The sequence below is a fragment of the Arvicola amphibius genome, chromosome 12 (genome assembly GCF_903992535.2).
Source record: "Arvicola amphibius chromosome 12, mArvAmp1.2, whole genome shotgun sequence".
Lineage (NCBI taxonomy): Eukaryota > Metazoa > Chordata > Mammalia > Rodentia > Cricetidae > Arvicola > Arvicola amphibius.
Window position 1 is genome coordinate 80,195,623 of NC_052058.2, and position 26,103 is coordinate 80,221,725.

At 37.0% G+C, this 26,103-nt stretch overlaps 1 protein-coding gene across 3 annotated transcripts in view; it reads left to right on the forward strand.

The window, feature by feature from the left end:
* The first annotated feature begins 8,520 nt into the window (after nt 1-8,520).
* LOC119827261 (complement factor H-like) overlaps nt 8,521-26,103 on the forward strand; it is a 90,680-nt gene continuing 73,097 nt past the window's right edge. Inside the window, exons 1-4 of one of the 3 annotated variants that reach the window (XM_038348733.2) lie at nt 8,521-8,712; nt 21,545-21,730; nt 22,040-22,145; nt 24,589-24,665. In XM_038348733.2, coding sequence (XP_038204661.1) covers nt 8,655-8,712; nt 21,545-21,730; nt 22,040-22,145; nt 24,589-24,665 — 427 coding nt within the window. In that variant the 5' untranslated portion in view covers nt 8,521-8,654. The remainder of the gene's footprint in view (nt 8,713-21,544; nt 21,731-22,039; nt 22,146-24,588; nt 24,666-26,103) is intronic. The other 2 variants (XM_038348731.2, XM_038348732.2) reach the window with 2 other exon arrangements.

A 26,103-nucleotide genomic window follows, 5' to 3' on the forward strand; every position in this document is an offset into this window, starting at 1 on the left:
CAAAGTACTTGGCCTTTGGAAATGGACTCTGGACTGCCTCACTTTTTGGTCTGCTTTCTCAGTTTTTCTTTCTTTCTTTGCATCTTCAACAAGTTTTCAATGACCACTCACCTCAATGTCAGGTCCAAAAGGAACCAAAGTCAAATCGCTAACTGTAGTGCCTAATAGCATACATACCAAAGCACATGCTGCCCCCCCCCCTCACTCAGTACCTGTGGCTCTTCTCAACACTTCTCACTCTGCCCCTACCCTAAACTCCAACTTTTTGGCATCTCTGCTGCCAGCTTCTCATCCCTATGAATGAAACCCTGCCATTTCAGCCATGAATACTCTTGGCTTTCTTGCTTAATATTCTTGGCTCCCTCTCTGTTGTACCTCTCTCGGTCCTGTTCTCCTTCTCTCTGCCTCTCTCCTCTCAGAGCCTGGTACAGTATACTGTTCATGTATAGTCTACCACTTACTCTACTAGATGTGATTCTCATTCATGGGCTAGATACCCTCTTGGATGCATGAGATAATAGCCTCCATCTATTATCTTCTTAATTAATGTAAACTTAAATTTATTTCAAATAAGCACCAGTAGTTGTTGTTATGCACATTAGTTTACAAATCAGAGCAAAGCTGCCACCTCAGAAGGTATTGGTTCTATGTAACATTTTTCTTTTAAAATATGTCCTTAGGGGAAAAAAACAAACAACAACAACAAAAAGCCGGGCGGTGGTGGTGCATGCCTTTAATTCCAGCAATCAGGAGGCAGAGGCAAGCAGATCTCTGTGAGTTCGAGGCCAGCCTGGTCTACAAGAGCTAGTTCCAGGACAGGCTCCAAAGCTACAGAAATCCTATTTCAAAAAAATGTTCTTGGGTACTGTTGTATATTTTATAATATGTTTAACCAATTACTGCTTAGAACAACTGACTCGGGAACATATCACTAAATAGTACAACAGTGTCACTGACATTATGGGAGTAACCAAAAGCTGTCTCAGTGGACTTAAGAGTGAGTCTGTGGATTGTTTCTGGTAAGATCGTCAAAAGCTTCTATAAAGCAAAGGACACCGTCAACAAGACAAAACGACAGCCTACAAATGGGAAAAGATCTTCAACAACCCCACTTCAGACAGAGGTCTGATCTCCAAAATATACAAAGGACTCAAGAAATTGGTCATCAAAAGAACAAATAATCCAAAAAAACAATGGAGTATAGTCCTAAGCAGAGAACTCTCAACAGAGGAATTTAAAATGGCTGAAAGACACTTAAGGAAATGCTCAATATCCTTAGTCATCAGAGAAATGCAAATCAGAACAACTCTGAGATTCCATCTTACACCTGTAAGAATGACCAAAATCAAAACCACTGATGACAATTTATGCTGGAGAATTTGTGAGGGAAACAGAACACTCCTGCACTGCTGGTGGGAATGCAAGCTGGTACAGCCCCTTTGGATGTCAGTAATGTTATTTCTCAAGAAAATTAGGCACAGCCTTCTTCAACACCCAGTCATACCCCTTTTAAGTATATATCCAAAGGATTCTCAATAGTGCCACAAGGACATGTGCTCATCTATGTTCATTGCAGCATTGTTTGTCATAGCCAGAACCTGGAAACAACCTAAGTGCCCTCGACTGAAGAATGGAGTGAGTACATGTGATAATTGTCTTTCTGTGTCTGGGTTACCTCATTCAAAATAATGTTTTCTAGCTCCATCCATTTGCCTGCAAAATTCAAGATGTCGTTATTTTTTTCTGCTGTGTAGTTGTCCATTGTTTAAATGTACCACATTTTCTTTATCCATTCTTCGGTCGAGGGCAAAGAAAACCATCCCACAAATCACAATCCCAGAGAACATAGACAACAAGGATAACCCTAAGAGAGACATACATAGATCTAATCTACATGGGTAGTACAAAAAAAAAAGATTTCCTGAGTAAATTGGGAGCATGGGAACCTTGGGAGAGGCTTGAAGGGGAGGGGAGAGTCAGGGAGGGAGCAGAAAAAAATGTAGAGCTCAACAAAAATCAATTTAAAAAAGAAAAGAAAGAGTGAATCAATAGGAGGGAATTCATGCCTGTTACTGTCAACCTACCCAAGAATGCACAGCTAGAGAGGTTATAGAAAAAAACCTAGTACTGCTATTTTGTCAAACTAATACAGCTTCCAGCTATATTCTGAATATTTGCCCTTAAATACCCATAAGTAAGTTTAGCTCTCACCCTTCATCAAAGGAGCTTCTCTTTGTGCAGCAGATAGAGTTTATCACCCAATCAAAAATGCAGAGAATAAATGTTTGTGTGATTCCCAGCATGACTGATACACATACAACACAACTCTTTTTTTTTTTTTTTCTCATGGTTTATTTTTTTTTATATTTAAAAATTTCCATCTCCTTCCCTCCTCCTCCCCCCTCCCTCCCCTCCTTCTCCCCTTTCTCTCCCCTCCTTCTCCCCCTTCCCTCCCCTCCCCTCCACCCATACCTCCCCTCCCTCCCTCTCAAGGCCAAGGAGCCATCAGGGTTCCCCACTCTATGCTAAGACCAAGGTCCTCCCAACTCCCCCCAGGTCCAGGAAGGTGATCGACCAAGCTGAGAAGGCTCCCACAGAGCCCGTCCATGAAGAACAATCAGAGCCCAGAGCCATTGTCCTTTGCTTCTCAGTCAGCCCCCGCTGTTGGCCACACTCAGAGAGACGGGTTTGGTCGCATGATCCATCAGTCCCATTCCAACTGGAGTTGGTGATCTCCCATTAGTTCTGTCCCACCGTCTCCATGAGTGAACGCACCCCTCTCGTTCCTGACTTTCTCCCTCATGTTCTCGCTCCTTCTGCTCCTCATCGGGACCTTGGGAGCTCAGTCCAGTGCTCCAATGTGGGGCTCAGTCACCTTCCCCATCTGTCGCCAGCTGGAGGTTCCCTCACGGTCCTGACTTTCTTTCTCATGTTCTCTCTCCTTCTGCTCCTCATCAGGACCTTGGGAGCTCAGTCCGGTGCTCCAAGGTGGGGCTCTGTCATTTTCTTCATCTATCGTCAGGTGGAGGTTCTATGGTGATATGCAAGAAATTCATCAGTATGGCTATAGGAACTGGCCTTTTCAGGCTCCCTCTCCTCAGCTGCCCAAGGAACTAACTGGGGGCGTCTCCCTGGAAACCTGGGAACCCCTCTAGGGTCAAGTCTCTTGACAACCCTCAGGTAGCTCCTTAAATTCAGATATATGCTTCCCTGCTCTCATATCCACCCTTCCTATATCCCAAGCACCCCATTCCTCCGAGCTCCCCCCGCTCTCCCCTTCACACTTTTCTCTCCCCATCTTCCCTTGGCCCAGTCTTGCCCAACCCTCAAGTTCCCATTTTTGCCTGGCGATCGTGTCTACTTCCAATATCCAGGAGGATTAAGGCGCCAATGCAGGAGCTCCTCCAACAACATGAAAGGCAACATGACATCACCACAAGCCAGACATCCCGAAACAACAAGAATTGAACACCCTACCCCAGAAGATATAGAAGAAACCGACATTAAACAGTACTTTATAAAAATAATAGAGGACCTTAAACAGGAGGTAAAAAACTGCCATAAAGAAATGGAGATGACAAACAAAAAGGTAGACGAAATAAATAAATCTCTCAAAGATACCCAAGAAAAACAAGAAAAACAAGAAAAAGCAATCAAACAGGTAAGGGAAACAGTACAAGACCTGATAAATGAAATGGAGGTATTGAAGAAAACACAATCTGAGGGACGACTGGAAATGGAAACTCTGAGTAAACGAACAGAAACTTCAGAGACAAGTATTTCCAACCGAATACAAGAGATGGAAGAAAGAATCTCGGACTCTGAAGATACTATAGAGGAAATAAACTCACAGATTAAAGAACTAAACAAATCTAACAAATTCTTAGCACAAAACATTCAGGAAATCTGGGACACCATGAAAAGACCAAACCTAAGAATAATTGGGGTAGAAGAAGGAGAAGAATTACAACTCAAAGGCCCAGAAAACATATTCAACAAAATTATAGAAGAAAACTTCCCCAACCTAAAGAAGGATGTTCCTATGAAGGTACAAGAAGCCTACAGAACACCAAATAGACTGGATCAAAAGAAAGCATCCCCACGCCATATAATAATCAAAACACAAAACATACAGAATAAAGAACAGATATTAAGAGCTGCAAAGGAAAAAGGTCAAGTAACATATAAAGGGAAACCTATCAGAATTACACCTGATTTCTCAATGGAAACACAACTCTTATAACCAAATCTCAAGGAACATCACATAAGAGGTATGGAAAGATTGTAAAAGACAGAGAATCAGGATAGGGTTGGTGCACCTATAAATTTAACATTATGTTTACCTATACAAGAACTTCTCAGGATGACACCAAACAAAATGACAATGTGAACTGAGAAAAATTTCACACTTAGATAAAAAATTTTAAGCAGTCAATAACTGGGAGAAGTAGTTGTCTTCAGTGACAAGCACTCCTGTCATTTTTCTCAATCCTGAGTGATCATCCCTAGACACAAATATATGTAGCAACATTAATTAGAGACAGTAGACTTTGAGTGTATACATATATAAACATAAGTGTACATATATGATGTGATTATAGAAGAAGAGATCAAGAATTAGAGAGGAGCAGGATGGACATAGGAGGAGTTGCAAGGGGAAGAGAGGTGTAGAAATCATTCAAATACAGTGTATTCATATATAAAATTCTCAAAAAAATCAAATTAAAAATTTTAAAATAGATATATAGATAAAATTATAGGTCAATTATCATAAATTATAAGTTTAAAAATTGTTAAGTAAAGCCTGACAGTGGTGATATACACATTTAATCCAATACCCAGGAGGTAGAGACAGGTAGATCTCTGTGAGTTGAGGACAACCTAGTCAACAGAGTGAATTCCAGGACAGCAGCGGCAGAGAAGCCCTGTCTCAAATAACAGACAAAATGAAATTTATTATTAAAATAAGAAAAACCGATTGTACATATAACTTATACATGTCACTGAGTGCCTTCAGCACAGCTGTCTTTTTTTTTTTTACCATTCTGTGAAACTTGCAGTTTAGGACTTCAAGACCCTTTATCTGTCTCCAGACAACAGCTTGCACAATAGAAACTATCCAGTCACTTTTTAGAATTGTTTTTATTGAGCTATATCGTTTTCCTATTCTCTTCCTTTCTCCCTTCTCCCCTTCCACACTGTCACCTGGACCCCCATACTCCCAAATCTCTGGAGCAGTGAATTGTAGTCTGGTTATCCTTTGCTTTGCTTTATGTCTTCTATCCATTTATGAGTGAGTACAAAATGTGTTTGTCTTTCTGAGTTTGGATTATCTGGTTTCTTCTAGTTCATCCATATGCCTGCAAATTTTATGATGTCAAAATACTTCATTGTGTAAATGTACCACATTTTTCTCATACAGTCTTCAGTTGAGGGGCATCTAGGTTGTTTTGAGGTGCTGGATATTACTAATAATTTTGCAATAAATATTGCTGAACAAGTGTCCCTGTGGTATGATTGTGCATCCTTAGAGTATATGCCCAAGAGTGATATCACTGGGTATTGAGGTAGATTGATTCCCAATTTTCTGAGAAACTACCATACTGATTTCAAGAATGGTTGTACAAGATTGTACTCCCACCTACAGGGAAGTAGTGTTCCACTTGCTCCATATCCTCTCCAGCCTAAACTTTCCTCATAGTTTTGACCTTAGCCATTATGACAGGTGAAAGATGGTATTTCAGAGTCATTTTGATCTGAATTCTCCTGATGATTAAGAATATTGAGTAATTCCTTAAATGTCCTTTGACCATTTGAGTTTCTTCTGTTGAGAATTCTCTGTTTATCTCTCCACCCCATTTTTCATTAGATTATTTAGTGTTTTGTTGTATAGTTTCTTGAGTTCTTTATATATTTTGGAGCACTGTTGTTAGGAGACTCTTTGTTGGTTCCCGGCTACTCAACTCCAAAATAATCACACAGAAACTGTATTAATTAAATCACTGCTTGGCCCATTAGCTCTAGCTTCTTATTGGCTAACTCATATATATTAATTCAACCCATTTCTATAAATCTGTGTATCACCACATGGCTGTGGCTTACTGGCTAAATTTCTGGCATCTGTCTGCGTTGGGGCTACATGGCTTTTCTCTGACTCTGTCTTCCTTTCTCCCAGCATTCAGTTTAGTTTTTCCTGCCTACCTCTGTTTACTCTGTCAGGGGCTCAAGAAAGTTTCTTTATTCATTAGCCAATAAAAGCAACACATGGTCAGTAGAACCTTCTATACCACAGATCATCCCTCTGTCAGATGTGGCAGTTGGTGAAGATCTTTTCCTATTCTGTAGGCTGTAGCTTTGTCTTGCTTCTCTGTTTCAGGAGGTCCCATTTATTGATTTTTGTTCTCACTGTATGTGCTACTGATGTTATATTTAGCAAGTTATCTCCTATGCCCATGTATTCAAGGCTACTTCCTATTTTCTCTTCTATTAGGTTCAATGTAACTGGCTTCATGTTGACATCTTTCATCTACTTGGACTTGAGTTTTATGCAAAGAGATAGAAATGGATATATTTGCAATCTTCTACATGTTGACATACAGTTATGCCAGATCCATGTGTTAAAGTTGCTTTCCTTTTGCCATTGTACCTTTTTGGCTTCTAGTGTTCAAATAAATATGTAATTTCTCTGGTGAGAACCAGCAGGAGTTACTCTCAGTCCAGTTTTTCACGAGGTGACTTGTACAATTACTTTTTCAATGATATTTGGAAAATAATAGAATAAAATAGATTTGAATCTGCAAAAATGATGAATAAGAATTAAAAAGTAATACAATATGAATATGATTTACATAATAAGATTTATGATGCTCTTAATTTTCATATTTTGGTTGTCTATATATTTTTGATTGTTTTGCTATAAGCCTCAATTTATTAATGGCTTCACTAGAGATAAAGAGAAAAACATCTAATTTGTATAGCTGATTAAAATTTGTTACTTGTTATCAAAATATTAGAAAAGTCAGAATTTCATCAGCCATGATTTATAATGTCTGTAAATTTTAGTATTATCAAAGTTTACAAACATTCTGTCCATTTTGTCTGTTAAAATGAACAAAACTTTAGGACGTTAAGGTAGCTGTTGTGACATGATTAGCATTAAGCACTCTGAAATGAGGTTCTTTTATCTCCTGTGGGGTGAAGTCTCAGACTGAAGAAATAGAGAGTTGAGCAAGCATTTATCACTGCTCTCTGCAACCGCACTGTGGTTGCTAGGTGACCAGCTGCTTCTGATCCTTTGGCTGTCTTTACCCTGCTGTCTATGGCAAGTGTGAGTCAAAACAAACCTTTTCTTCCTTAAGTTGCTGTTGTTATGTGTGCTGTCACACCCACAAGGCAAAACACTCTTCTAATAGCTATGGACAATTGAGTCTCTACACACCAGATTAGGAGGCAAACCATCGGAAAATATCTATCTGTATAGATTCAATGTATGATTGTGGGTATTAGAGCCCTGAGTTTAGCATACCACTCTAGAAAGTTCTTGTGGCCTTAAGAGAATGTTTAAATGTCCTGTGCTCAGTTTACCCATGTATATGATTGATAGAGCAACAGTTTAAAAACCCCACACGGTATAACATCATGGGACTATTTGTATTACTTCCTAGCTGGATTCTATCATTAACATGCACAGGAATCACTAAAAATTGTCCTATATTCAAATTGAATACTGCATAGAACAAAAATTAACAAGCAGGAGCTGTGTCCTACAATGGGATGCCCCAAATAAAGTTCTGAGAAAAGGACTCTAGCTAAACAAAGGAGTAAATTGTTCTCCCCTATTTACATGCACTAAGTACAGACAAATACAGTCCACGTTCTTGGAGACACCGACTGTGGGTAGAAACTGGGAGAGGCAAGCAGATAGAAATGAAGGCAGAGGTAGCAAGTTTGGCAGTTAGGCATTGATTATCTGCCTGGATTCTGATTCATTGCAGCAACACGCTACTGACACTTTTTGTACCTCCACATTTCTTACCATACGATATCTCAATGTTAGAAAATTAGCATTTCAAATGCTTGATTTTGAGTTTTTAGTTTATATCCAAGGAAGCATGGAAAAGTTGGCTCACACATATAAAAAGAATTCCTTGGAAGACTTATTTCGTGAATTTGGAAAAGCAATTCCCTTCTTTGTGTGATCATCTCAGCAAAGTTTCTTTACTGGTCCCGGCTGATGGTCCTGAAAACCTTGCCTAAGTGAAGTTGCCTAAATGAGTTTTAAAAGGGCCTTCACTGCTTTCTGTTGTGTCGTTATGAAATCCAGAGGCAACCACCAGACCCTGCTTCTCACATTCCGAGAAACCTGAACTTGTTTCCAAAGAAAACAAGCTGGCATTTACAAGAACAATTCAGCAGGTCACAGGCAGGGCACAGCAAGGGCAGGGATCAAACGCCCACGCCGCTAGCTAGACTTTTTAGCTTATTTTGCAGAAGTTGCTGGGGAGGAGGGTAGGCGGAGCATCTAGTAATCCTGATTTCTTAAACAGACTTTCAACTTCCCTTTGGAGCAAGTTTTTCCCTGCACTAACCACAGTTCTTAACAGAGGAGAACTGGATGGTGCTGTACTTCTCTGCGTCCTAGAACGATCCAAAGCATGAGACTATCAGCAAGAATTATCTGGCTTATGTTATGGACTGTTTGTGTAGCACAAGGTAAGTTTTAAACAGAGTGTCTTTCTCCCTTCTGGATGAGCCGCACTACAAAACATTTGCAGATACTATTTCTCATAGCAATCATTCAAATGAAGTCTAGAAAATGTGAAGGAATTACTGGTCTGTAGCTTAATGGCTTTTGGTGGTAAGTTTAAAAGCTGCAAGCAGTTCATTTGATTGCCATAATTGATAGTTCCTCCCAATATAAAACACAATCAGTGCTTGAGACATGTTTCTGCAGTGCATAGTTCGGTATAGTCATTTAGCTTGTAGTCATCATGAAGTACAAACCCCTTCTTTGCGTGAGTGTCCCTGAAATACTTCATGTAAAACTAGTGAGAAATATGTAAATGCCTGTACTTAGTGAAAGCTTTTGAAAGTTTTTAGTGAGTGGATTTATTTCAGGCATAATTCTAATGCTTCCTGAAATCATTACTAACAACTGATACTGCTGTGGCTTTAAAGTTTTGCACATAAAGAACAGCATGTATGATAATAAAAAGATTATAAAATTTGATGCATAACCTGTATATATAATATGTGTAAGATCTTATTTATTTGGTTTCTGTGTCCCCATGAGTATGTATGGAACATAGAGCTTGTGAAAGCCATTTGTTGACTGGGTAATGTGAGTGTTGGCACTTCCCCCATGTCAATAGCAGAAGCTCCAAGTCCATCATTCAGTTCAATTCCATCAAAACTAGTCACTTTATCCAATGAAGGGGTTCACTTTCCTAGATCATGGTAGGTAACTAGTGATGTGATAAGCATTCAATTAACTATTTTTTTCCATTTCGGATTTTTTAAAATAGGGTGCAGCCAGTTTGTCCATGAACTCACTGTAGTCCTCCTGTGTCAGCCCCCATGTGCTGAGGTTACAGGTGCTAGCGACTGCCATACCTGACTTAGCACTTGTTATATCCAGTGAATAACACAACGTTAATCAGTTTCCAAGACGTTTCACTTAGCCAAAACTTCGCAATTTGAGCCTTTGCCATGGCCTCTACTCACTGACTGGACCCTTACCTCTCCAGATAAGAAAGACAGATATGTTTTCTTAGTTTTATCTTTTAGTCAAATTCTAAAAATTTGTTTAAGAGTCTTTAATATGTTTCACTTTTAATTCAATTTCAATTATATTTTCTAATATTATTCCTTGAATTTTAGCTTATAAGTCTTATATCAGACACCTTTTAGACTAAGGTACTCATTTCCTTATATATGAAAATATGAGTATTATTAAAATGAAATATAATTATATTGGCTAAGATTTTAAAGCAGTGTTGATATTATTAAATATAACTCAACCTTTTCTTTTGTCGTAATTCAATGCTTTTGTCTTATATTTTAATGTTCTACATTCATACTACTTACTGAGATATTTTTGAAGCTATGTATAATGAAAAAAGATCTAGTTAATTTTTACCTAATTCTTAAATCTTAAGAAATGATACAAGTGAAATCAAGCTGTTTATATAAACACTAAGTGGAATTTGAATATTAAAAGGAAGTGCCTTGCAGTATAAATGATAATTTAATATTAATGATTTAAAATTCTCATACCCTGGATCCAGCTGATTTTCTTGTTATTGTTGGATATGATTTTTCATGTATTGAAGTGTGGTGCTCGTTCTTACTGCTGAGTTAGGCTGCACTGTCCCCATTACTGTTCCAAGGGCTTTACAGTAAGAGATGAAGAAGGAGTTTAATATCTAAAGCATTATGTAGAGTAATCTCATAATATTCACAAAGTTCACACAATGAAGAGACAGAGATGAGAAGATTCATGGACTTTTAGTGGACACAGAGCTCATCTTCCTTCTCAGCTTGGCTAGTAGCCTGGGTCTGTCTGAAAAGTAAACAATTTCAACAGCCTATCAATTTAACAGGAATTTCACCATGCAGAATATCTTGGATTAAATATTAAAACACTTACATATACATTTCAATATTTGCTTTTCTTTCGATCCCACACATCAAACAATGGCTTTTGGACTGATTAAAAAATGCTATCCTAACGCTTTCTGTGCCTGGAAGAAGACTCAAGTATTTCACAAATCTTTTCTCCCTTGATGAGACCAATATTCTTCCCAAACCACTGTTAACTGGGCCAGCACGAAGGTTAAACATGTTAATGAACACGCTTGCCACAGAATCTGGCTATTTGAGTTAAATCTGTGGGACCCAGTTAAAGGAAGTAAAGGCCTCCTACAAGCCCCGTTCTAGTTTCTATACACAAGCATGGCAACTGGATATCACACCTGCCCATATTAAAAAACAACAACAAAAAAACCCAAAAGTACAACTTTAACAAACATTCTAAAAAGGAATAACTATGAATCTAGTTTTCTTTTTGTCTTCCTTTTTCCATATGTCAAGGACTGCCTAATACATTTTTAGTACAGTACCTGCCTGCATTTACACTTCTACCTGCTAGGAACAGTAAATGCTGCTTCTTGCAAAATCACATGCTTTTCAGAATTGGGTAAGATTTACAGAACAACCTGTAAGATAAGAGTTCCTCAATCAAGCTGTGTATTTTCAGTTCTGGGAAATGGATTATACCCAAGCTTTCCAAGTAAAGAATTTGCTCTCACAATTGGATATTGTATGAAATTAGTTCATAGCCCAGAATTGCTGAAACAAACCAATTAAACCTGTGTGAAACGCAACAAAATAACCACTGCAAACTTCCAGCATGGGAGATAGGTGTTCTTTAATCCTGGAGGTTTAAAGAACAAAAGTGTCCTTTTGGGCTTAGAGATTTTAATCATAGAATGGAAAATTCATTTAATTCTATATTATGTTATTTTAAGTGTAAGATAAAATGTTTTTAAACATAATTTGATTTTGATGTGAAAAAATTGATGTTATATATTAATTATGAATTAATAATAGTTATTCCTTAGAGATTAGAAGGAAAAGTTATTTATGGTTTTATTTAAAATGCAATGATATAATGGCAAAAAGGCAACTGTGATGTAAATTATTTCTGCTTTTTTCTTAAGAGAAAGAATTTATATGGAATGTGCTCATACTTTTTCCTTCACTCTATGTCCACAGTCCATGGCAACTTGTAGCGTAGAGTTCGCCACATCTTTTCTAAAAAAAAAAAAAAAAAAAAAAAAAAAAAAAAAAAAAAAAGATGTCTCTGTACAGCTCTTGTTGACCAGGTTGGCCTCAAACTCACAGAGACCCACCTGCTTCTGCCTCCCAAGTTCTTGGATTAAAGTCATGTGCCACCACCATCGGGCCACCATATCTTAACTGAAATCTGCATCTGCCATTTTTCTTTATGTCTTCACTTTAATTGTATGAGATAGAGTTTCACCTTATGGTCTAAGCTGGCCTTGAACTCCTGGTCTTCCAGACTTAGCCTTCCAATTACTGGAATTCAACATCCAGAAACACCTGCTCAGGTTTTCTGTCACCATTTCTCAACTGAATTCACAGGGATAGTTGCTGGTCCTTCCTTAGAAGAATGGGAAATTTCTTTTAAATTTCAGATTGTTGAAAACCTTCTGAAGAAGCAATCAATAATTCCCCTTCCTAGAGGAAAAGAAAAAAATCTTTCATTAAAAAAAAATGACCAGCCCTCAAAATATACATCATAGTAACATTACACAGACTTAACAAGTTATATTTAGGGAAATATATGTATTACCTGCATATATGCAGGTAATAACAATCATGAAAATAAGAGGCCATGAATTTAAAAGAGAGAAAGAAGGGATATATGAGAGGTTTGGGAGGGGCAAAGAGAATGAAAAACTGTTGCAATTATATTATAATTAAAAGAAATAATAGTAAAAAGAAATAGGAATTTGTGTAGTAAATTAGAAAATAATGTGGATACATATTAAAATTAGGAGTCGAAAATGGTTTAGTTTGCACATGAAACCAATCTTGGCATTTTGCCTTTATGCTCCTTTATTATATCAGGGGTTTGTAACCCTGTCATAGGATAAGCCAGGACTTACATGTATGTACCTTTTAAATATTTCTTTTATTTCAAATTATACTGGACAATTTGACTTACTGCTGCAGTCTAAACTATGAATATCATAATAGTTTCAAATCCAGAAGATATATTAAAATCTCTGAAGTCATTCGTCCTTGGTATTTGTTTGGACTTCTTGTTTGGGCATAAGGGAAAGAATTCACAACTACAACCAAAGCACCTATTGCAAATTAAATATTCTCCTTACACTTGCAAAGCTATCACTTTACAATTACACAAGCAACGCTGGGCCTATTGCAGTTTTTTTTTTACTTCTCCCCAGAGCCTTCCTCTGCTGAATCTGAGAAGTGGAACAAAAGGGAAGTAGTCTTTTCATCACAAGCTATGGAAAGAAGGAGATTCCGACATTTCCTTAAGGAAAGTGTCCAGAAGCCATGGAGAAATGTATAGCTCAATTAAAAAGACTAAAGTATATATGAAATTAAAAAATCAGAAATGTGACCTAGAAGACAGCATAGACATTCTTCACTGAGCCTTGAATTCAAAATTTTCAGAAAAAGGAGACTACAGAGACGAGGTCAGGAAAACATGTGCCCTGTGCAGTAAGGTCCCTGTACAATCTAGACATTTATTCATCTCCTCCATGGTAGTCCCTCAGGCCCCAGGAGCCAGAGGTCCAGGTTTGTTGACATTGCTGCTTCGCAATCTATCCTAAGAGAGTATGTGAGTGTTATAGATCTTTGTGTAAACTAGAAAAATGGGTAATAGTAGTTAATTATCTAAACTAGGTTTTAATTTCAGTGGGACAAGTAACCCCTACCTTCAAAACCCATGTTTTCACGAATAGTGTTGTATTTTCCTAACTGGTATTATTCGGCATTGTGCTGTGTTCCGGCTGTCTTCCATGTTTCTCTTCTGCAACTCTTAAATTACTTGACATGTTTATAGTACCACACCAACACAACCAACCTGTAATTTATGTGAAAAGAACAGTATTTAAATTTAGTGATAGTCTGTGCTACTGTAAAATTTCACTGAGAGAATTAGGGAGAGGTGAGGACAAAGTCTTTCTGAGACAGGAAGCATTTCAGTGTGAAATGGTTCAGTTGTCAAAGGCTGGAGAAATTGCTCACAGGATTGTGAAGACAAACCTTGCTTACTTTCAGCACAGTCATATTCTAGAAATGTGCATGTCCTTTACTGAATATTATTTTAAACTGAAACTCTTAAGTACTGTGAGCTAGAATTATTCTGAGGTAGAAATTATCACATAGTAAATAGTCTTCATCTTTGGACTTAGATTGCTCAATTTTGAACTCTTTTTCCCGCCGCCCAGATTAATCCATTTTTGTTTGCTGTCTCTGATTGCCAGTTAGTCCTTACCAATTTCCTACACACGCATGCACGCGCGCGCACGCACACACACACACACACACACAAACACATCACACCTACCTTTCATCATGTGAGGAGATGCTGGCAACCAAGTTGTGTGTGCTCAGTTGACGGATGGGTGGCTTACCTAGTTCTTAACTTCAGTTCTTCTCAGAACATAGTATATGAAAATTACACAGGTAATTGGGAGAAAACTGTTATATTTTGGTTAAAATGAAAGAAAAAGAAAATAGTTTCAGAGACTGGCATTTTAACTTAGAAAGCTTAGTTTCACACAAATGGTGCCACCTGGAAATGCAATACACAGAGGATGAGTATAGAAACACTCCTTCCAAGGTTCCTAAGAACTTTTTTACACTTTGAGCTAAATGCAAGGAATTCCTGACTAAAAAAACTGCAACATAGATTCACACTTGGGAGATGGACAGATGAAAAGTTGTCAGTGCAGACAACGGGCCTTCAAGTTCACCAGACAATGGTTCCCTTGTCTTTTTTTCTTTCCAAGTCTTATCCTTTATTTCTCTTCCAGATCTTGTCTTTTAAGTTTCCCACTTGTCACTCTTGGTGGCATTTTTGCATATTGGTTGTATGAACATACATCCTGGAAATGCTCCTACAGTTTTCTTTGTGCTCATTCTTTCTTTCATTCAAGTGCACTTTTCAATGACTTCTACATACTGTGTGGTATAATCATACCTTCCAAGAGGTAGTAATTTAGGGGACAGGAGAAGAATTAGCAGTGTATTTAAATATTTAAATATTGAAGTTCATCTTATAAACTATAAAATCGCTAAAGCAGGAAACTGAAAGTTGGGAAGATGAGCTATATATACAAAATGGAATTTTGTTCATCTGCACAAAATTAGAAATTAGGAAATTAATAGGAAAATGGATGAATCCAAACTCAGAGACAAACACTGCATGTTCCCTTTCTTATTTGCAAGCTAGTTTTAATGCAGACACTTAATATTTGTTTGGTGTATTGTATATGTACACATGTACATACATGGGTAGGAATTCTGAGGACATGGAACTAGAAATGGAAAGGGTAATGTGGAGGAAGGGGCTATGAAAACACACGTGACATGAAGAAGAGCCCAAAGCAACAGAATAAGCAGTAGAGAGTATAAAATAAAACTATTTTGAACAGCCATAAGAAGAGCCAGGTGGGATGGAGAATTCCTGAAGTCCAGTACTAGGGAAGCAGAATCATGTGGATCTCTGTGTCTTCAAGGACAGCTTCATCTTCAAAGGAGTTCCAGGTTAGCCAGGGCTACACAGAAAATCCCTGTCTCATGGGATAGGGTTGGGAACAAAAATAAAATACAACCCTTTGCATATTAATTTAAAAGTAAAATTAAAAATAAATAATTAGAATGGGTCAGGAGGGGGAGAGGATAACAGATGACATTTGTCTAGAGATATTTTTGCTGTTTTCATTTTATGTTGTTTCTCTGAAACAGAGTCAGGCTAAATAGCACAAACTGGCCTCAACTCACAATCTCCCTTCTCCAACGTGCTGAGATCACAGGCAAGGAGCCTCATGCAGGCAGGTTTTGAACACTGAATAGAAGTTCGTCAGACAATGGCAGAAGGGAGGCTAATGGTTGGTGAGAGCATCAGTTATACAGAAAGAAATAAAGAAGCTGTGTAAAACTGGAACTCAACTCCACACATCTAATTAAGGCTGCCTTAACTTCTGCAAGAATTAGGGGTAGGGTTTCAAAAGAAGTTGTTTTCCCTTTTGTTTTAGTTCTTATCCTCAGGATCCTACTGAAAACACTCAGCACTGGTGCTGCCTAAATTTCAAGGTTTATTTGCTTCATCCTGCAGCTAAGCTACTTTTTGAGGCAACCACTCAAGCCTACAGAAACATTCAATATATACTGAAAGTTTTTTTGCAAAAAGACAACCATGTGCTGGGAACCATACTTGCTGTTAGGAGACTGCAGTCCAAGCAGTGCCCATTCAGAAGTGTTGACTGAATGGATTTCAAGCCTCCTCCTCACGATGACATAAACGTCAGCTGATTCTGCTGATTTCTTCAAGGGTTCACTATGTAGCCTTAATGATCTATTTTGTCCTCAAAGTTAACATTTTTACAAATAACTACATAGTCATCCCTGTATACATTAGAAATTGAAATTTATTTTTTCCAATGTTTGTTAATGTCATTTGAACTTAAATATTTGTAGTTTCTTTTTTAAAGTAGTTTATTACAGCTGATATTTCTTTGTTCAAAAAATTACAAGCTTTATAGTCTTGCACTATTTATAAATCAATTTGAATGTTTTTAATTAACAAAAAACTCTCTCACTAACTCATATGCATAAAATTAGTATGAATTTATATCAATAAGGAGGCAGATGGGAACTTTAATGAAAATATCTATTTTTGATATTTCCATTTTATTCACTTACTTTACTTTTTCTAAATAACTTTAGTTTTCAATTATAGTGTATTCTACGATCTGTTAAGAGAAAATAGTTTTAAAGTGATACTTTTTGAAAATCCTTTTAGATGCTAAAGTAAATGAATGAAAGGCTTCCTCTTACTTTAATCTACCAAAAATATGGGTACAAGTGATACATTTTATAAAAAATAAAAACTCATTAAGATTTATTTCATTTCTGCAAAAACATTTCAAATAATCATTAAGAGAAATATTAGCATTAGAAATAAAAAATAGTATCTGGTTTGTGGGTGAATACTAGCTCTTTAAGTTTGAATATAAAAATGGCAAATCATGATTGCTAAAATAGCAGATGTTTGCTTTTAACTTTCAAAAATTATAGAATTATCTCCCTCAAGTTAAAGTAGACAGACTCCTCTTTTCAGATAGTCAAACCTATGCACACTCATTACTTTTCTGAAAAATATTAGAAATTGACAAATTCAGCCAAGTAAAGAGAAAATCAACACAGGCAGTTTTGGAAAACAACATGAACTGTCAACTGTGTTACTTCCTACACTAGGATCTGGCTTTTTTTTCAGAATCTGAATAAATATGTAGGCACAAGAAAGGTGAGTTCACTCATTCACTGGGAGCTAGAAGCAGAAGTCTTACCCTTCTCAGGGGTTTGGAGATGAATCATCCCTCTGAACATGTTTTCTCTGCTCCCCTCCCTCTTCACCCCTCCCCCAAGGTCCCCAATGCTCCCAATTTACTAGGGAGATCTTGTCTTTTTTTACTTCCCATGTAGATTAGATCTATGTAAGTCTCTCTTAGTGTCCTCATTGCTGTCTATGTTCTCTGGGATTGTGGTTTGTAGGCTGGTTTTCATTTCTTTATGTTTAAAAACCACCTATGGGTGAGTACATGTGATAATTGTCTTTCTGGGTGTGGGTTACCTCACTCAAAATAATATTTTCTAGCTCCATCCATTTTTTTCCTGCAAAATTCAAGGTGTCATTATTTTTTTGTGCTGTGTAAATGTACCACATTTTTCTTATCCATTCTTCAGTCGAGGGGCATTTAGGTTGTTTCCAGGTTCTGGCTATGTCAAACAAAGCTGCTGTGAACATAGTTGAGCAAATGTCGTTGTGGCACAATTGAGCATCCTTTGGATATATACCCAAAAGTAGTATTACTGCGTCTTGAGCATCCTTTGGATATATATCCCAATGCCGGTAGGATTTGCTGAAGGAGGCAGAGGCAGGAGGATCACGAGTTCGAGGCCAGCCTGGGCTACACATTTTTTCCAATAAAAAAATGGAGTACAGTCCTAAACAGACCTCTCATTTTTTTTCTCATTTTTTTTATTAAAAATTTCCATCTCCTCCCCTCCTCCTTCCCCTTCCCTCCTTTCCCCTCCACCCATACCCCCACTCCCTCCCTCTCCAGGCCAAAGAGCCATCAGGGTTCCCTACACTATGTTAAGTCCAAGGTCCTCCCAATCCCCCAGGTCCAGGAAGGTGAGCAACCAAACTGACAAGGCTCACACAGAGCCCGTCCTTGTCATAGAGACCAAGCCCATCACCATTGTCCTTGGCTTCTCGGTGAGCCTCCACCATCAGCCACTTTCAGAGAGTCCGGTTTGGTCGGATGTTCCATCAGTCCCATTCCAACTGGACTTGGTGATCTCCCGTTAGTTCTGTCCCGCCATCTCAGTGGATGAACGCATCCCTCACGGTTCTGACTTTTTTTCTCATGTTCTCTCTTCTTCTGCTCCTCATCAGGACCTTGGGAGCTCAGTCCGGTGCTCCAATGTGGGGCTCTGTCTCTATCTCCATCCATCGCCAGGTAAAGGTTAATATCCAGGAGGATAACTGTATGTTTTTTTTCTTTGGGTTCATCTTCTTATTGTCTTCTCAAGGATCACGCATTATAGGCTCGATGTCCTTTAATTATGGCTAGAAACCGATTATGAGTGAGTACATCCCATGTTCATCTTTTTGGGTCTGTGTTACCTCACTTAGAATAGTGTTTTCTATTTCCATCCATTTGCCTGCAAAATTCAAGATGTCATTGTTTTTTATCGCTGAGTAGTATCCTAATATGTATATATTCCACAGTTTCTTCATCCATTCTTCCACTGAAGGGCATCTAGGTTGTTTCCAGGTTCTGGACTGAACAGAGATTTCTCAAGAGAAGAAGTTCAAATGGCCAAAAGACACTTAAGGTCATGCTCAACCTCCTTAGCTATCAGGGAAATGCAAATCAAAACAACTTTGAGATACCATCTTACACCTGTCAGATTGGCTAAAATCAGAAACACCAATGATAGCCTTTGCTGGAGAGGTTGTGGGATAAGGGGTACACTCATCCATTGCTGGTGGGAATGCAAACTTGTGCAACCACTTTGGAAAGCAGTGTGGCGGTTTCTCAGGAAATTCGGGATCAACTTACCCCAGGACCCAGCAATTCCACTCTTGGGAATTTACCCAAGAGATGCCCAACCAGACTACAAAAGCATTTGTTCAACTATGTTCATAGCAGCATTATTTTTAATTGCCAGAGCTCTCATTTTGAAGCACCAAGATTTTTCTGCGGTAGTGGTGGTGGGGTATTTGCGCCATCTAGTGTACAGAAGCTTAGTTACTGAAATGATGAAAAATTAATGTACTGTAATTTATTACACAAGTTCACTAAGGCAGGAGTTCTAAACATTAGGAAAATACTCAAAGAAAATATGTGTACCTGCCAACCTAAACAAATGTTTTATTCTCCTATAAGCTCCAGCCATCTTTTATTTCATCTCATGTTGTATAATGATGTCCTATAGATAAATTCTAGGTGGAACTTGCCTCAGGTTATTCTTTTGTCTGTAAAAGATGAAGTTTAGAACAGAGTGGTAAATTGATACAAAATCAGAAAAAAATGAATCTAGCAATTAAAGTAATAATTATATATATATATATATATATATATATATATATATATAATCGATAAAAAGTACTGTAATCTGCCATAGGAACCAACATTTTGGGTTTACTAACACAGGCATTTAAACATCAGGGTATTTATTATAAAATTAACCAACAGGCATCATTAAAAACAATTCTATTCCATAGCGCTAACATTCCATAGCTATAATTCCAGCTCTTGGGAAAATAATAAATAGGCAAAAGGATTGGTACATAGAAGGATGTAGGTACAACTATTGCAGTAAAATATTAAACATGGGCACTTATTTTCACTGTAAACTCAAACTTTTCCTATATTTTTGAACTTTTCTGTTAGAAACATAAACAAAAATGTTTCTCCTATAAAACTCAATAAGAAAGCACGGTACCTCGAATTTACTTCCCAACCCCAAACCATAAGAAATGGTTGAAAAACATAAGCTCCCCTGTTTTCAAAACTTGTGTTCAGTTTCCATTCTGCCACTTTCAGATACCGTGGAAAAGTTATTAGGTGTTTAAATCTCCATGCCCTTAACCAGAAGATGAAAATGAAAAATAAATAAATCAAATAAGAGGTACAAACTTAGTTATTAATTTTCTTCCCACTTTTAATATACTATCCTTAGTTAATCTATTGAAAAGTAAATATAATAGAACACACAGATATTTTGTTAATTTTAAGTTTAAATTATATAATACACATGTTTATATTATATATAATATACACATATTATATAACATACACATAGTTTAATGAATAAACTATGAATATAGTATATTACTAATTATTATTCATTCACACCAAGACACAGAGAATTCCCAGCACCCCAGAGGATCCCCACTTATCTCTTCCAAATACAACAAATTCCTCCAAGCTGTATTTACATTTTTGCTCTTCATTGTTTCACAGCCTGTGTATGACTGCATGACATATACAATGTTGTTCTTAGACTTTATGTTGATATTAATAATCCTAGAATCTCTGATACAATATTATGGTTTTACATCCATTATCTAAATATGTTTTATGTTGATGTAATACTTACCACATGCTTGTAAATGTTTATTAATTCAACTGCTTAGGTTGTACTTTCTAATTCTGAATATAAGCCACATTGTCATGATCTTTACCACAAATGAAATTGAGTTCACCTGCACATGCATCTCTTGGATGTACTTTCAGTGATATAATTGCTGACTTAATGTGGACATTGTATTTGTTCTCTCTCCAAACCAATATATTGAAGCAGAGATGGGTCTTGGGAATGTAATTAAGTTTAGATGAGGTTATGAGAATAGAGTCCTAAAAAAGAAATAAGAGAAAATGCATCAAAATCTATTTCATTCCATTATTATTTGCCTTTCTATTCCCCCACTCCACTTCCCACTCCTCACCTGCTGGGAACAAAGAACATTACTTGTTAGGAATACATTATGTTTAAGCTTCCCAACCTGTAGACTTTTTGTCCTAGCAGTCCTCATTGACTAAGACAGAGCACACATTTTCAGGTTCAGTGTGAGTTGTGGCTTCAGTCCCCTTTCTTGAGATTGCTTCAACTTTCGTCATATTAGCCATTCTTTTCTTCCTTTTAAAAAAAAATATGCTTTCCATACATTAAATCTTGACTGCAGTTTCCTCTAGCTCCACTTCACCCATCCCTCCCCTCCTCATTCCTCACAGCTTCCCTCTCCCCTAGATCTATACCTACAGCTCCCTCCCTCCCAAAAAACAAACACCAACAGGTTTACCAAGGATATCAACTGAACATGGCATAACAATTTACAATAAGACTAGGCACAATCCCTCACTCATATCAGGACTGGACAAATTGACCCAGTAGAAGGAAAAGGATCCCAAGCACAGGCAAAGTAGTCAGAGATATCCCCAACTCCTGCTAACACCAAGATACACACCCATAGCATATATGCAGAGGACCTACATCAGAACATACCAGTAAGACCACTCTCTGTGAACCCTGTGTTTCACTAGCAGTTCTTAATATTCTACTTTCCCCCAAATGTGAAGCTTTTAAAAATTGTCTTTGTTGACAACACCATTTGCTTTTATATTTAAGGTTTGTTGTATCTATGTAAATAGGTATTTCAAATATTGGTTTGTTTGTATTGTAGATTGTAAAGGTCCTCCACCAAAAGAAAATACAGAAATTCTAACAGGTTCTTGGTCTGAACAATCATATCCAGAAAACACTCAGGCTACCTACAAATGCCGCCCTGGATACCGAACACTTGGGACCATTGTTAAAGTATGCAGGAGTGGAAAATGGGTGGCTTTACACCCATCCAGGATATGTCGGAGTAAGTACTCCATGTATGAGAACCTTAAAATAAATCTTATTTTAGAATGTACTGCATGTTTTGTGTTGTAACACCATAAAATTATATCCCTATTGTAACTAAAATATAGAAAAATCATTTTAAAATGTAGTAATCCTCCAAAATCAAAAATGGAATTAGGCAGTTAGCTTCAACTTAAAAATACTCTTTGCTGTTTTAAGTTTCCCTTCTATTCAATGATATTCAAATGTGCCCCCCTCCAACTCCTAAATTAGGTGTGTTCAATGGACTGTACTCTAATACTGAATCTTTATTTTATTTTAATTTTAGAAAAGCCATGTGGGCATCCTGGAGACACACCCTTTGGGTCCTTTAGGCTGGAAGTTGGAACTGGGTTTGAGTTTGGTGCAAAGGTTGTTTATACCTGCAATGAGGGGTATGTTGTCAATATTAAGGCTTGTCATTGAAATTGCAAGTAGAAAGTCTACAAGTTTGTGCTTTAATGAGACTATTTTTTTCTATCAACATTTAAAGAATAACATACATAAAGCTATGATGTGAGTAATTTTATTTGAATGCCATACTATCTTCATAACATTAGAAAGTTAGGTGAGTTATGATTATTCTGGCATAGTGTTGAAATAAGGGAGTGTTAAGTCAGTACACACAAAAGTGTTCAGCTGGCAATATCTTACTAAATTCTATTATTTGAACAATATTATGTGAAATGGGAAAATTTTATATAATGGGGCAATAGGAATTCTGAAAACAACTATGTTATATGGTAACCCTCTTGAAAAGATTTTACAGTATTTAAAGAAAGCAAGACTTTTTTATTTTACCTTTTTTATTAAATTATTTATTTTTTTACATACCAGCCACAGTTTCCACTTTTTCCTCTCCTCTGTTTCCTCCCCCACCTTCTTTCTACGCCCCCATCCACTCCTCATAAAAGGTAAGGCCTCCCATGAAAGTTAACAAAGCACTGCATAACAAGTTGAAGCAGGACCAAGCTGCCACCACCCCAGCATCAAGGCTGAGTGAAGCACCCACCATAGGGAATAGGTTCCAAAAAGCCAGCTCCTGCACCAGGAGAGATCCTGGTCCTATTACTGGGCCCCACAAACAGACCAAGAAAGCAAGACTTTTACTTGTGAGTGAAATGTCTGTCTATTTTAAAGCTTAGTAGTATGCAAATTATTTTTATTTATGGAACCCAAAGGCTATTTTTTTTTCAGAATCTTTGACTCTACACTCTGACCAGCTACTGGGTATCAAGGCTGAAATCATTACTGAGTCTTCTATAATTTTTCTCTATTGCCACAGATTATTTTGAGTGTTCATATGGGAAAATTAAGAATTCTATAGTATTATGCAAAATAAGTATAAATAAAATTAAACATTGTGAATGGAATTTTTTCATTTTCCTCCTTTATTTCCCAACTTAAAGATATAAACTATTAACAGTTTAAATTTTTCAGATTTATAATTAGCTCTAAAACATTTCCAAACTCAAATACTCAATGTTCATAAACTATTAACTCATTTCTATCCCTCTCTGACAAAAGTGGAAACTTCCCATCAGCATCATGGCATAGGCAGGGGATATAAATATGACCTACATTTAAAACCCTTAAAAAAATCCTGGGATCCTGAAAGTACTCATCAGATACTCATTTCTTATTTATCTTCTCCTTGCCCATGACCTGAAGGAGATTTTTCAAACTCATTTTTATCCCAATTTTCATTCATCACCTCTCACCTTATTGTACAAGCCAACAAGGATTGCCTTGGCATGAGTTTTTCAGGCTGTTCCGCTGTTCACCTTTGAGATATTACATCCCAGGCTAGCCTCCCTTATTTGGGTTTCACACTTGTGCTCAAAATGGGAATCAAAATTCATATGTTTTCTTCATTTGATTTCCATAGTCTCAGAACTTATATTTACAATTTGGTGAAAAAATGAACTGGATATTTTCCTCTGACTCTGTCTTTCTTGAGTTCATTATTGCCTCTTTCAGCTTGTCTGTATCAAGAGCAAACACTGATAGAACCCTGTTATGTCAATAACTTTGTATATTGAGCTTCAATCACCAACGGAAATCTGTTGGTCAAGTTACTGACACTTATCAATGAAAGTTCTCACACCATGTAGAATCAGTAGGTAAAGTAGTTCACATTAATTTAAATTTTTATGGGAGAATACTTTGTCTATTTTTTTAACCTAGAACTAAAAACTACGAATGGAGCAGGTTTAGTGCATCCCTGTTTATTGCTCAACCTTTTGATTCTTATATGTCTGTCTTCATTTTCTCTGTTGGGTGTAAGTTTAGTTACATATTATTCAGAAGGATGATTCCTTATGAACAATCACTTTATTGTTCTTCATGTAGGTGATTTTGAGATGACATCACAAAAAGGTTTTTTCTGTATGGATCTACATGGGCAACCATTATCTCCTCCTCTTCCCTCCCTCCATGAAAGGTCCAGGAAAGTTTTGTGTAGAATTTTACAGAATGTCTGAAGGAGCATAGCATAATGGGTTGGCCTCTGCTGTGAATAGAAAGCCTTTACAAGGAATTTTGTTTTGCTGTCAGAAGAGGGCACATAAGGGAGCTAGAGATCACATTTATAGTCAATTATTCCATCTCCTCTACAACAAGCATTAAGTAAACCTTAAATCCAAGTTCCTTGACTAATGCATTCTGCTGAAGTGTTTCTTTCTATTAATAATTAGGAACAATATGAGAATAATACAAGAAAGAGAAAGATTTTTTTCCTTAAAAAGTTCTTAATGGAGGACAACCATAACAGTCAAGAGCTTAAAAGTACGTAAAAATACATGATGTCTCAATACATTTTTTTGTTTTCATTTTTAGGTATCAACTGTTAGGTGAGATTGATTACCGTGAATGTGATGCAGATGGGTGGGTCAATGATATTCCATTGTGTGAAGGTAAACAAAAAGTTGTTTTACATGTATGACTAAACACCTACATTAGATAAGATTTTTCCACATTTTACAGAAAAATATTTTTGAAGTTTATTTTTCAGTATGTCTTACTTACTTATAATATTTTATAGTTTCTAGTATAAAACAGAAATAGCTGTTTTATTAGAGTACTAGTTTGTATTTCAGTGTACTAAGTACTAAGTCAAGAGGGTGGTAAATTTCTCACGGCTAATATAGATTCCTTGGGGTCATGGACTTGATCATCAGCAAACAAGGGTCATCAAGAAAACTCAAACTTTCAGCTGGGCTGTGGTGGTACACTCAGGAGGCAGAGTTAGGTGGATCTCAGTGAGAGTGAGGCCAGCCTGGTCTACAAGAGCTAGTTCCAGAACAGGCTCCAAAGATACAGAGAAACTTGGTCATAAAAAAAGCAAAACAACAACAACAAAACCCTCAAAACTTTCAAACAATATAATAAACATAAAATGAGATTAATAAAATGAGATTGATATGATTTTTGATCAATGTACTGATGGTTAGAAATTCCAAAGCCAACTTTTATTTTATAGTTCAAACATTAATAATATGTACAACCATCACCAGATTAATAAAATATCAGAGCTTGAAAGCTATATTCATGAAGAATGTTTCCCATAATAACCATCCAGTTACAGTAACATAGGCCTTCACTGAGGTACAAAATGAGACTGAAACATCTCTCAGCAGTATGCTGCTATGAAGGCTTTCCCATAGCCTGAACTTTAAGGGAAAAAAGAAAAAGAAAAGTAAGGATTAAGAAAGAACTCAAGCACTGGTTGCTCTTCCAAGGTCCTGAGTTCAATTACCAGCAACCACATGGTGACTCACAACCATCAATAATGGAATCTGAAGCTCTCTTCTGGCATGCAGACATACATGCAGAGGGGCACACATACATACATACATACATACATACATACATACATACATACATACTAAATAAATAAAATAGGACTTAAAAAGAAAGAACTCTCTTAGCTTCCTGTTCATATGCAGCACAAACAGCAAGAACAGGGAAGTACATGTTTTGCTTGTACTCAGTTCTCTAGTTATCATGGAATTAGCAGAGGCCCATCTAAATGCTAGGTCCTATTTCTATAGTAAGTAATAAAGGAAAGAAAGAAAATCCAGTGGGGGTGAAATGAGAGAGAGAAAGAGAATGTGGTCACACTGGACATTCTCATGCCTGGGAAAATATAGAAATTTAATGTGAGGAAATCAGAAGTTGTTCCAGGGAGCAAACATTCATATGCTTGTTTAAAATTGAGCTTTGGACCATGGAATGGTCTGTTGAGTCAGTATCTTTGAGTCATAAGACAAGTCATAACACCGTTAGAATATCTGCTGCATCCAAAGTTTCTTAAGGAAACATAAACTTTGAGTGCCTTCGCAATAGAGAAAT